General features: G+C 41.8%; 1 protein-coding gene across 1 annotated transcript; it reads right to left on the bottom strand.

Moving 5' to 3' along the window:
• Nucleotides 1-3,369: 3,369 nt before the first annotated feature.
• LOC120684332 (zingipain-2-like) lies at nt 3,370-4,861 on the bottom strand. Its single transcript, XM_039966201.1, has 2 exons — nt 4,302-4,861; nt 3,370-4,215 (listed from the first exon to the last, which is right to left on the bottom strand). Exons 1-2 carry the CDS (start codon nt 4,780-4,782, stop codon nt 3,650-3,652), a joined length of 1,047 nt encoding a protein of 348 aa, XP_039822135.1. The 5' UTR covers nt 4,783-4,861; the 3' UTR covers nt 3,370-3,649.
• Between the last annotated feature and the right edge of the window lie 8,087 nt (nt 4,862-12,948).

Here is a 12,948-nt window from a genome sequence, read left to right on the forward strand (position 1 = left end):
AACCACGAAGGTTAACAAGGCTCCGCACAACGCGGGAATTATTATTGTTAGACAATGATGAGCCTGCGACATATGCAGAGGCGATGGCAGACCCTGACTCTGAGAGATGGCAAGATGCCATGAAATCCAAAATAGAATCCATGAAGGAAAATCAAGTTTGGAACTTGATAGACCCGCCTGATGGTGTGAGTACCATAGAGTGCGAATGGATCTGTAAGAAGAAGAAAGATATGGATGGCAATGTTCACATCTATAAAGCTTGACTTGTAGAAAAAGGTTTTCGACCAGTTCAAGGAGTTGACTACGACGAGACTTTCTCGCTCGTATCGATGCTTAAATCTGTTCGGATTATTCTAGCTATTGCTACATATTTCGATGATGAAATATGGTAGATGGATGTCAAAACCGCTTTCTTAATGGAAATCTGACTAAGGACGTGTATTTGATGCAGCCCGAGGTTTTTGTCGATCCGACCAATGCTGAAAAGATATGCAAGCTTAAAAATTCCATTTATGGATTAAAGCAAGCATCTCGGAGTTAGAATATTCATTTTGATGAAGTAGTCAAAGGGTTTGGCTTCATTAAAAACGAAGAAGAAGCTTGTGTTTACAAGAAGGAAAGTGGGAGCTCTGTTGTATTTCTAATCCTGTATGTAGATGACATACTGCTGATTAATATTCCTATGCTTGAGTCTGTAAAGACTTTACAGAAAAATACTTTTTCAATGAAGAATTTAGGAGAAGCAGCATACATACTGGGCATCAAGATCTATAGAGATAGATCAAAGAGGCTTATAGGATTAAACCAAGATGGAAGAGGCAAAGAAAGAGTTCTTGCCTATGTCACATGGCATACATCTTAGCAAGACTCAGTGTCCTATGACGACTGATGAGCGAGAGCGCATGAGCAAAGTTCCATATGCCTCAGCAATCGGATCTATCATGTATGCAATGATAAGTACACGTCCAGATGTTTCTTATGCTCTATGTCTTACGAGCAGGTACCAGTCAGATCCAGGTGAGAGTCACTGGACAGCTGTGAAAAACATCCTCAAGTACTTGAGAAGAACTAAGGATGTGTTTCTAGTCTATGGAGGTGAGGAGGAGCTCGTTGTAACTGGTTACACTAATGCTAGCTTCCAAACCGACAAAGACGATTCAAAGTCTCAGTTCGGTTTCGTGTTCAAAGTAAATGGTGGTGCGGTTAGCTGGAAGAGTTCCAAGTAGGAGATGGTGGCCGATTCTACAACAGAAGCCGAGTACATCGCAGCTTCGGAAGCTGTGAAGGAAGGTGTTTGGATAAGGAAGTTCCTTATTGAGCTTGGTGTGTTCCCTAATGTCTCTAGCCCGCTGGATCTCTACTGTGACAATAGTGGAGCTATTGAGCAAGCCAAAGAGCCAAGGAATCACCAGAAGAGCAAACACGTTATGCGGCGATTTCATCTCGTTCAAGAGTTCATCGATCGTGGTGAAATCAAGATATGCAAAATACACAAGGACCTGAACATTTCAGATACGTTGACAAAACTCTTCCACAGCCCAAGCATGAAAGGCACACAAGAGCAATGGGTATTAGATACATTTTAGATTGACTCTAGTGCAAGTGAGAGACTGTTGGAAATATGCCCTAGAGGCAATCATATTTCCTTGTATTCATGATTAATAAAGTGTTCCCTGAATATTCATAGATGACAACTTGTGTTGATTAATGCTTATGTGAAGTATTTGTGAAACTCTTTACTTGTATGGATATTCTAAAGTGTTCCTAGTCGGAGTTCATGTGAGGGCACACATGAATATTAGACTAGCACATGTATTAGTTGATTGACTGTGTTTCACAAGTCATGGACATGTGGATGTCAAACTAATAATGTGGGCTCATGTGAGACATGAGATTAAACTGACCCAACACGAGATGATGACTTCTCATTACACAATATGTACGTTGTGTCCTAAGACCTGATATCGTCGTATGTACTCAAGATATGAACCGACTTACTTAGGAGCCATCAAACGCTGCACCGTAACTGGGTAGTTATAAAGGTGGTTTTCGGGTCTGTTAAGAAGCTTCCTGTGAGACATAGTCGGTCAAGATGGGATTTGCCCCTCTCTGCAAGAGAGAGATATCTCTGGGCCCCTCGAGTGATTCGGATCAAGAAATGCATGGCCATGCTAGGGTTAAGAGTTAACCAATGATTCTGAATCTTCGGAAATAATCTTCATATATGGGGTGCGATTAGAATCGCACTCCATATGGAGTAGCCCCCGAGACTTAGGTTGAATCGAAGAATCAGACTGAGGATACATTTTGAGTTTGAATCTTCTTTCATTTTGTCTTTAAAAATAAATTTGACAAACAAACCGCTGATGACACATGTCTCATAGCCCCCCAAGTCTTGAATCCAATTTCGGAATTTGAAAAAAGGATTCAAAACACATCGTGGCATACTCTAAAATTTATTAATAATTTGTTTTGATGGTTAATTTGGATTATTCAATCAGAAATTTGAAATTCCTTTTTCTTGGGATAAAATTCCTAAAAAATGGTTAAACAAATAGCTTTTGAAATCCTTTCTGCCACTCCAGTGGTTACTTAACCATGCTGTGACTGAGGGTAAATCGACTTTCACTATGCTATCGCTTTGTTTACCTCCGCTCCAGTGCCGCCGCCATTCCTACATCTAGATCTAGATCTAGATCAGTTCTTCCTCCGCCTCCTTCTCCCACCAGCAAACTAGTCGCTAGCGCTTTCTTACGCCCATACGCATTTCGGCTGCCTCTCTCCAGAGCCTCCGAGCACAAGCGAGCACAGCGACTCGTGACATCAGAGATGGCAAGCAAGAGGAATGCAAACAAGGGGAGGGGGAAGCAGTCGAAGAATGTCATTCCGCCAATTGATTCATGGCGAAAAAGTAAGTGCTCTGAAGCTAACCTCCTGAAACTTGTTGATGAGGGCCTTCTTCAGCCTAGAGAAATAATCCAATGGCACCCGGATCAGATGCTGCTCCTTATGAGCATGTAGATGAAATTGTTTAATTCCAGCAATTTGCAGAGCGCGTCTTGGCCCTCCCTCCTTGTGATTTCCTCCACGGATTGCTGTATCACTATGGCATCCAAATCCATCTTCGGAATCCCAACTCCATCTAGCTTGCATGGTTTTTTATTCACATTTAAATCTAATGAGCAAAGTGAACATGGAAATGGCTAGAACAAGTTATTTTTCGCAAGTATAAATCATTTTGGAGCATTATGTACTTTTAGGATACAGGAACAACCTGTTAGGTGTTAGTGAGTAAATCCTTTGTCATATTCATTTACATGTACCAGAAGTTTGTAGAACGTTAATATACTTGTGATCCAGAATAGTTTCAACTTAAAACCAACAGATACATCCTTCGTATAAATGTATTATATAAACTTACAAGGTTACAATATACCATGGTACCTTGCTTTTGCACTCCTTCGATTCATGTGTAGCAGACTTACAGGGCTACATGTTAATATAAAATAGAAGTTTAGAAAAGTGTCACATAAATTCTGTTTCAGGTGCTTCCTTTACATTTTAGGATCAATGTGTGTCCGCATGCTTTATTCCTTGAACTATCTTACGCATGCCTTCATGTATATAGGTCGATATTTATTTTAGTAGCTCATGCCACCGGGTAGGAGGCTTTCTTAGCAACACCGCAGGCGCCGGTGCCCCTCTCGAGCCTCATGTATCCTCCCTCGCCCCAGTTTTGTCCCCACTGGTTCTTGAGCAGCCAATACGGGCTCCCATCCTTCGCCGTGCCGTACCCTATTGCCGTCACCGCATGGTTCAGGTCCGTGCCGCAGCTATCTCCGGTCATCACACCGCCATTGTAGAACTGGAAGTTGTGAGCGTCAATAGCCACGGAGACTGGCTGGTTGGCAACGGCTGTGGCGAGCGCTGCCTCATCCTCGCTGGGCACGTCCTGGTAGCCGCTGATGGTGACCGTCGGCTGGACGGACTGGCACATGCCCTGTGCAGCGTTGTAAGGGTAGGCGTCCTCGGTGGTAAGGCCGCCATTGCCGATGATGTACTGGAAGGCGTTGTCCATGAGACCGCCGTTGCAGCCGTTGTTCCCGTCTGTGGAGCAGTCCAGCAGCTGCTGCTCCGACAGCGAGACCAGGTTGCCGGTCGAGATCTGATGGATGCCCTCCACGGCGGCGACCGCAGAGAAAGCCCAGCAACAACCTGCGAATTTGGCAGTAAGAATGTTGTCGCAAAGCTGATGAACAAAACGCAGGCATGTACATGCGTATAATTAATTAAATTGTTACCACACTGGCCCTGGTTCTTGACACCAGTGACTGCGCCTTTCTGCCTCCAGTCAATCATCTGCTGGTCATCTGAAGACAGTGTAACATTCCCGTACATAAAACCGGGTATCTTGTTGACCCCGGTCGGCACTGGCTTGAAGCCAGTGTACATGTCCATGAACTCGTCGCTGGTCATGTCGGCGAACTCGTTGATCGCCAGGTGATACTTCTTGCCAGCTGCAGCGTTGGATCTGTCAACAAAAGCAGCATTGGCCTTGAATACCTGGAACCGGTGCGCCTTCTCTGCCTCGTTGCTGTAGGTGCGGCCGTGCTGCGCCATCCACTTGTGGTGCCTCTCCTTCATGGCCTCCTTGCCGTCGCTTCCAGCCGACAGGTCCCGGGCCTCCACCTCGACGAAGATGTGGCTCATCATGGTTATGGCAGCAACAAGCAGCATCAAGGCTGCCGTGATGCGAGACTTGCTGCCAATGTAGGAAGCCATGGTAGCTGTAGATCACAGTACCGCTGCTGGAGACCCGGAATAAAGCTAGCTAGGTTACTGATGGTGTGTGCTTTTGAAGGTCATGACCCCAAGGGTTTATATAGAAGCTAAAGGGCGCTTGGAGCTGAACTGAGCTTACGAATTCCCTTCGATGCCCTGGTCGCTAGGACTAACCTAGATACACGTCGGTTCTGTGTCAACCGTCAATGGTCTTAAATTGATCTGGTATCGAAGTTGCGTCTTTCTAGCCAACGTATACGTAGGTTCATATTTGACGTCAGCTGTGAAGATAGAGACGATCCTCTTAGGTGAGGAAAATGCAGAAATGATGAAACAGAACTACAGAAGGAACATTCCTATCCTACAGTTTGTTCCACATTGGAATACGCATTGCATTAATTAGCAGATGACCAAAACTACCTTGGATCGTCCCACACGGTAGCAAGTGGATTCTACTTGGCCAAACTGCCTCGCGAAACATAGACGACTCCAAGTTAATTCGCACACGTTTTCCCAGGTTTTTGAAACTTCGGCAACTGATCTTATCGTTAGAGCAAAGATACTACATTCCCTTAAAATACTCAAAATAAAACTTGAAACGTATTTGAATGGACAAGATAAAGTTATAGGAGAAAGAATTGAATGGAATGTGGTGGCCTCTAAATATATTTTCTGTTCTGCAGAAGGGATTGATTTCTTGATATGTTCATTCGTAGTACATGAGGAAACATTGCTTCTAGCATGCAAGAGCAAGGAAAGAAGACATACCAGAAGTTCATGCAAGACTAGGATTTCTAAATTAGTTTTGGAATGCTAAAATAATTAACTACCCAAATAAAGCATGTATTTTTCAGAATTTCAATTCAGTTCTTACATTTGATGGACATTTACAAGCAGCCAACAAAAGCTTTGAATTCAAGTAGGGAATTTATGGCTGCTGGAGGCATTACTACTTAAAAAATATTTTTAGGGGTGGGTAGAATAATACTTATTGGGCTGACACACCAACCATCTCTACTTCTCACAGCTAAAAATAAGACATTTTTTAGGAGCGGGTACGAACACCTAAAAATCGATTTCCACCCTTCCTAAAAATGCCGCTCCTAATACTTGATTTTGAAAATTTATTCAAAAATAGAAGCAACTTAAAATATGAATTTTTTTCATGAACTTAGGGAGCCACCATGTAGTTAGTGACGAGGTTATACAACTTTTTGCGCTTTACTCGAACTGTCGCATGTACCTTACAAATAACCACTACACCACGGAGTCAATTATGACTACATGAGAAATGATATTCTTTTATATTAACTATATATGAAAAGAATTTCCAAGGGCAGATTATATCATCACTCGCCCTAAGAAATTATTTTCTGGAGCAGATGATGTCATCACCCGCCTCTAGAATTATATCTTCATTTCTATTCATTTTATTTACTTGATGGGGACAAGAGTAAAATTACATGTAGCAAACTAGACCAAGTATCTGCCCGAGGTATCACCGTATTTTCTTGCAGGATATCATATCCATACTCATTTATAGTTACAACCATTACTTTCTAATACTACGCTAGACTGTATATTCGATTCTTTTTTTATGTTTCAACCGAATCCGAGTACAATCTTTGTTCTGTTTGAACAATCCAGCATCAGCATCCAAAGTTCAGTTTGCAGATGTACAGAAAACCAAGGAAAAGGTCTGAAACTAATTGGCATTCGTCTATGTTTGGCGACCCAGTTTGGCAGAGTACGGTGCGTGTAGGACGATCCAAGCCCTTCCAAGGTAGTTTGGTCAGCTGCTAATTAATGTATGCTACGCACTCCAATGTGGAACAAGATAGGACTACTGATAATATATCTGTAGATCCCAGGGTACATGAACCCTTAATTTGTAGATTACGTCAACATTAACCTACGTATACGTTAGATGGACGGATGTATGGAACTTTCTATTCCAGCGCTTAGCTAACTGGCTGAAGGCTTTGTTGACCAAAATATTAGGCCACATATAAGAAGCCACTAATGACTTGCACTCCTGACGGAGACTACTAATTGATCAGTACACGTTTCTCTCGCAGCCTTCAATATAAACTTTCTAGACCCTGCCCATGCGGGGCCCACCAGCAGTACGATGCTAGCTCCACGTAACCGCTTTGTATAGAGCCATTGGAACTACCATGGATACACCCCATTCGGCTGCACTGCTGCAGCTGTGCGTGCGGCTGCGGCAGCAGCACCCGCCCCACAGCTGCAGCAGCCAAACACAGGTGCTACAGCCGGGCACACAGCTGCTTCTAGTGAGATGAATTTCCAGCCAAAATCAGCCCAGCACCTGATCAGCGCCGTCCTGAAGCTTCTTGCTGCAATCATAACTATGACAGTCCATATTATTCTCAAGCAAAACTCACCTTTATTATTCGAATTCACCTACATTCAAAGAAAAGTCATCCGGAGTCATTAAAATTGAGTAACATTTATGTGTATTCATAAAAATTCGCTTGTATTTCATAAAGAATAATCTTTACTTATTTCTGAAGCATGCAAAGTTTCCAACAAAAATTGTGGGTTAGTCCAACTCCAACATATTTCTGAAGCATGCATAAGAGGCTTTCGCCAAGATTAATTTAAATCTAATTGAATGATAGAAACGCTCTCAACCTTAGTGGCATATTCTAATCGCTACTTTACTTAGTAGAGCATCATCCACTTAAGTATTAGTATAGTAAGTTTTCCACCTTAATCTCAACACATACCTTTATCCATGAACATTTAGAATCATGGTAAACTATAAGCTTAGTATTTTAATTCTCTTTCAGAATCACACTCATGGCAAAGTGCTTATTTGATTCCATCAGAAATTTATACTAAAGCTCATAGACTCAATTTATGGCCTCCTTAATAGTGACCTTCAAAACAAATGAGGTTCACTCCTTTATGCCAACATCAACAGTTATTATATACCACATCTTCATGTTCATATTAATTAACTTATGAGAAACCACAACAAAATATATGGTAGTTTAAGATAAAGATTTGCTTAATTGATGGCATGAATTAAACATTATGAGAATATCTTACTTGAATCATCATTAGACTTTGCTCCCCTTGAACTCCCCTCTTCTTATGGGTCAGACTTAATGACCTGCTGGGAATGCATCTCAATCAATCCACCAAAATTTAGGGAAAACTTTAACTTAAAAGAGCTTATGAGACAACTTTATTACTCTTCTTTTGCACTTGATGAAGTGACTCGCATAACTTATATCTTATTGGAGTATCCACATTTTGAGCACGTTTATTATAATTCTCTGGTAGAGAAGCCATAAGACATTGCACTAGCAGATCATCAGAGATGAACCTGCCAAGTGCTTTCAACACAGCAGCCATATTGTGTATGCTCTTAATGTGTATACTTAATCCATTGTGCCCATCATAACCTGAGGTAGACAGCTTATTTATGAGGAAGTTGGAATAATTAATTTTAGAACTTTCCTCAATGGAGTTCATAAACCCCTTCACACTTAGTTCCCTATCACCCTTCATATAAGGAAATGCTCCCCTTATGACATCTGAGATCGAATGTTTAATAACTAATTTTGCAAATTCGTTGGATTTTTTTCATTTCTCCAACTTGGAGTTGTACTCCCTTAATTGCTTATTATGATTCTCAGTACTTATAAAAGGATTAACAGGTTTATCCTCATAAAGTGCATAATCAAAGTCCGGAACTCTGAGTACGGCACACACCTTATTATTCCACTTAGGAAAGTTGTTGCCATTAAAGGGCTCAATGGTACTTAGTAAGTCCTTATAGTCCACTGAAAAATCATAAAATTGAAGTCTCGATAATCTTATACAACAAGATGCACATAAAGATACAAGATTAACCTTACGATGGTCTGATTAAAATCATGCCATAAGTTTCAATTTGCATCACCGATGGGAAAACAAACGAAACTTATCATTAACTCATAATTAAAACAATGATGGTCAGAATTAATTACAAGTGTACTCTAATCAAACTTCCCGATGGTTCCATTTGATTAGAGAGCATCTTAATTGTACATGGTGGAAAACATATAATTTTCCAACTTAAACAATACAAACTAATGCAATGTTCATCAATAAAGCATAATGGAAACATTAAGGCAAATACACTTATTCTGGAATTTTAAACTCAAACTTAAACAGTGAAATAACCCATAAATCAAGAAGAGATCAAATTTCACTGTAAATATAAGCCTCATAAAACCTTAAACTTTACCATATATAATCAGTGCATAAAATATTATTAAACTTAATTGCGCTGAAATTTAAACTTTATTGCACTAAAAAATAAGGCTCATTAATCTTTATATTCTTTTCTCATTTAACAAGCACATAAAACTTTATAAAATTAATTGTGCTTGAAATAACATGACTCATCAATAGCCCAAAATAAACTCATTATCAATGATGATTTCCCATAATTATTCTTAAATTAACCTTATAACAACAAAATTATGAAAATATCACTATTCATAATTGAGAAATATCTATCATAGATAAATTAAGCAACAAACTTATTTTCAAAATTATAAACAATAGATATCTCAAATGTGAAATAAATACTCATGAGCATTAAATAAACATAAGGCTAGTAATTATAAGTGCAACAAAAAATAATTAAAGCCTTAAACATAAACAACAGTAATTAAATAAAGCCTTTAAATGTGAACAATAACTTAATTAAAGCTTAACTCATCAAAATAGTAAAAGAAAAACTTTAAAACTTAAACTCGGCTAAAGCACATAATCAGGCTGAAAACTTCCCAGTCGCGCAAACCAGCAGCGTGCGTGGCCCAGTTTGGCCCAAATCGGTTTGGCCCGCCAGGAGCCGAAACCCTAATCGGGCTCCATCCAAGCCGTCCATGCCTATCGGACGATCTAGAGCTCATTCAGCTTCATATTAAAACGATGAAGGCTGTCGGAAGAAGGCCTCACTCCCTCTCCCTTCTCTTTCCCCAGCCGCCGCTCCACATGCCCTTAATGTCCAACGCCGCCGCCAGGGATCCGGCGGTCGCCGGCCACGCCCCTGATGCGCCTCGCGTGCGCGCAGTGCGCACCTGATGCCCATGCGCCTCATGCGTGGGCCTGGTGCCGTGCCCCAGCATACCGCGAACGCTCTCGCGCCAATGCGCGCGTGGGGCCCTGGCCTGCACGGCCGCTTGATGCTCACGCGCGGGTGTCAAGTTCCTGCCGCAGAGGCTGGCCACGGCTGCCGCCTTACGCGTGCGGGCCTGCAGGTAGCGCCGCGTGCGGTGGGTGCCGCAGCCGCCGCTCATGCGCCGTGATCTGCCCGAGGTGCGGGCGCAAGTCACGGCCAGCCACGCGCTGGGCCGCGTGCCGCAGGCTGCTCATGTGCGGGGCCCTCGTCGTGCGTGGTAGCGGCGTGCGCCGCAAGCGGTGGTGTTGCCATCTCATGGCCACCATCCCGAGAGCCGGTCTTGGTCATGAACTGTCCAGGGCGCCTCGCCGGCGCGTGCGTGCATACTAATCGCGCGCACGGCCGTCGAGGGCTCCTCGCGGTGCTACTGGCTGGACCGGTGCGCGCCTGATGCGCACCGCATCGTGAACCGAGGTAAGTTTTCCTCATTCTTAATCTCGGATTAGGGTTAGGGTTAGGAAAATTTGGATTTTTCTTGATGTGATCTGAGATTCGCTTTCCCCTTGTTCCCAATGCTTACGGATGCAACAAATCTCATGGATTTGGATCTAATTGCATGGACTTGACTTTAATTTTGCGGAATAAGTATGAACAGGGGCTAATTTGGGAAATAGATTAATAGCAATCGTAAACCCTAACTGTAATTACTTAACTTAATCATCAATTAACATGAAAGTGCCTCGGCCTAAACATGAATTAGCGTAAACATAATTGTTTAGATCTAATCCGAGGTACTTAGCCTTATCAGATTAAGATTTGCATTATTCAGAATCTAATCTGAATAGGATAAGGCTAATGACTTCATAAACATTGACCTTAATTTAATTCGCCCATAAAACCTTACGTGCAGGGACTTAATCTTAGTTTAATCAAGTCGATTACTTTGCACATTATAATAGTGGGGATGCGGAAGCTTAGTCGCACGTATATGCCCAAAGTAGAACATTAATCAGCATACACATCACGCTGGACATCACTAATTGCACATAACAGATCCAATATGTGTTTATTTCTCGCAAACAGAATAATAGATCCAATCTACTAATTACATTGCACTGATTTGCATATAGCACTTAAATGATTAGATCCATATCAGAATTAATTACCTATGATTAAGCACGAAACATATCTAAACTGACATTTATCAGAGGCTTAGAACTTGATGGCTCTGGATTAGGATCATGACAGATCTAAGATGGCTCTGATACCAATTGTTAGATTTAATTAATCATAAATAGGATCTTAGCTTAGCCTAATCATGATCACTAATTAAACTTAATGCGGAAATCTTAGATTAAACTGACTAGAGCCTTTTGATCCCATTATTGCCTCCATACTCGTAGCAGTAGGGCTGATGTAGAAGTAGACTTGATCTTCACCGACAGCAAAGATTTAGATCTCTCTTGTTGATGAAGTTCTTGGTGCTGATGACGAGCGGCAGCTCCTCCTTTGTGCCTGCCACGAAGTAGATGAGGAAGTCGTGCTTCCAGCCCCTCCAGTGCCCTAATTGATTGGTGTTTTGCTTATTGCGAGATTAACTGATTAGGGTTATGTCTACTTGATGAGGCATAAGTCTGAAACCTTAGAAAAGTTCAAGGAATTTCAGAGTGAAGTAGAAACTCAACATGGCAAGAAGATTAAGGCCCTGCGATCAGATCGTGGAGGTGAATATCTGAGCCATGAATTTAGCGATCATTTGAAGAGTTGCGGAATTGTTGCCCCAATTTACGCTACCAGGAACACCTCAAAGGAACGGGGTTTCCGAGCGACGTAATCGAACTCTGTTGGACATGGTTCGATCAATGATGAGCCAATCGGACTTACCATTATCATTTTGGGGTTACGCTCTAGAAACAGCAACTTTCACACTGAACAGGGTGCCGTCAAAATCCGTAGACAAGACACCATATGAGATATGGACTGGCAAGACTCCCAGTTTGTTTTCTAAAATTTGGGGTTGTGAAGCATTTGTCAAACGACTCCAGTCTGACAAGCTTGCACCCAAATCGGATAAGTGCATATTCGTGGGATACCCAAAGGAAACCTTAGGGTATTACTTCTACAATCGATCTGAGGGCAAAGTGTTTTTCGCTCGGAACGGAGTTTTCCTAGAGAAAGAGTTTCTCAAAGGAGAGAAAAATGGAAGAACGGTGCAACTCGAAGAAGTTCGAGATGAGCCAATAGGACAAGACTCTACAAGTGACGCTAATATAGCTGAACAAGTTGAGATGCCTATGGCAATAGAAACACCTCCGCAACCACGAAGGTTAACAAAGCTCCGCACAACACGGGAATTATTATTGTTAGACAATGATGAGCCTGCAACATATGTAGAGGCGATGGCAGACCCTGACTCTGAGAGATGGCAAGATGCCATGAAATCCAAAATAGAATCCATGAAGGAAAATCAAGTTTGGAACTTGATAGACCCGCCTGATGGTGTGAGAACCATAGAGTGCGAATGGATCTGTAAGAAGAAGAAAGATATGGATGGCAATGTTCACATCTATAAAGCTTGACTTGTAGAAAAATGTTTTCGACCAGTTCAAGGAGTTGACTACGACGAGACTTTCTCGCTCGTATCGATGCTTAAATCTGTTCGGATTATTCTAGCTATTGCTACATATTTCGATGATGAAATATGGTAGATGGATGTCAAAACCGCTTTCTTAATGGAAATCTGACTGAGGACGTGTATTTGATGCAGCCTGAGGTTTTTGTCGATCCGACCAATGCTGAAAAGATATGCAAGCTTAAAAATTCCATTTATGGATTAAAGCAAGCATCTCGGAGTTAGAATATTCATTTTGATGAAGTAGTCAAAGGGTTTGGCTTCATTAAAAACGAAGAAGAAGCTTGTGTTTACAAGAAGGAAAGTGGGAGCTCTGTTGCATTTCTAATCCTGTATGTAGATGACATACTGCTGATTAATATTCCTATGCTTGAGTCTGTAAAGACTT

Source organism: Panicum virgatum, chromosome 8N (assembly GCF_016808335.1).
Source record: "Panicum virgatum strain AP13 chromosome 8N, P.virgatum_v5, whole genome shotgun sequence".
Taxonomy (NCBI): domain Eukaryota; kingdom Viridiplantae; phylum Streptophyta; class Magnoliopsida; order Poales; family Poaceae; genus Panicum; species Panicum virgatum.

Coding starts and splice junctions, on each gene's coding strand:
- LOC120684332 (XM_039966201.1), bottom strand. CDS start 4,782: ATGGCTTCCTACATTGGCAGCAAGTCTCGCATCACGGCAGCCTTGATG. Junction 4,216..4,301: donor CAAGAACCAGGGCCAGTGTG/GTAACAATTTAA, acceptor CCAAATTCGCAG/GTTGTTGCTGGGCTTTCTCT.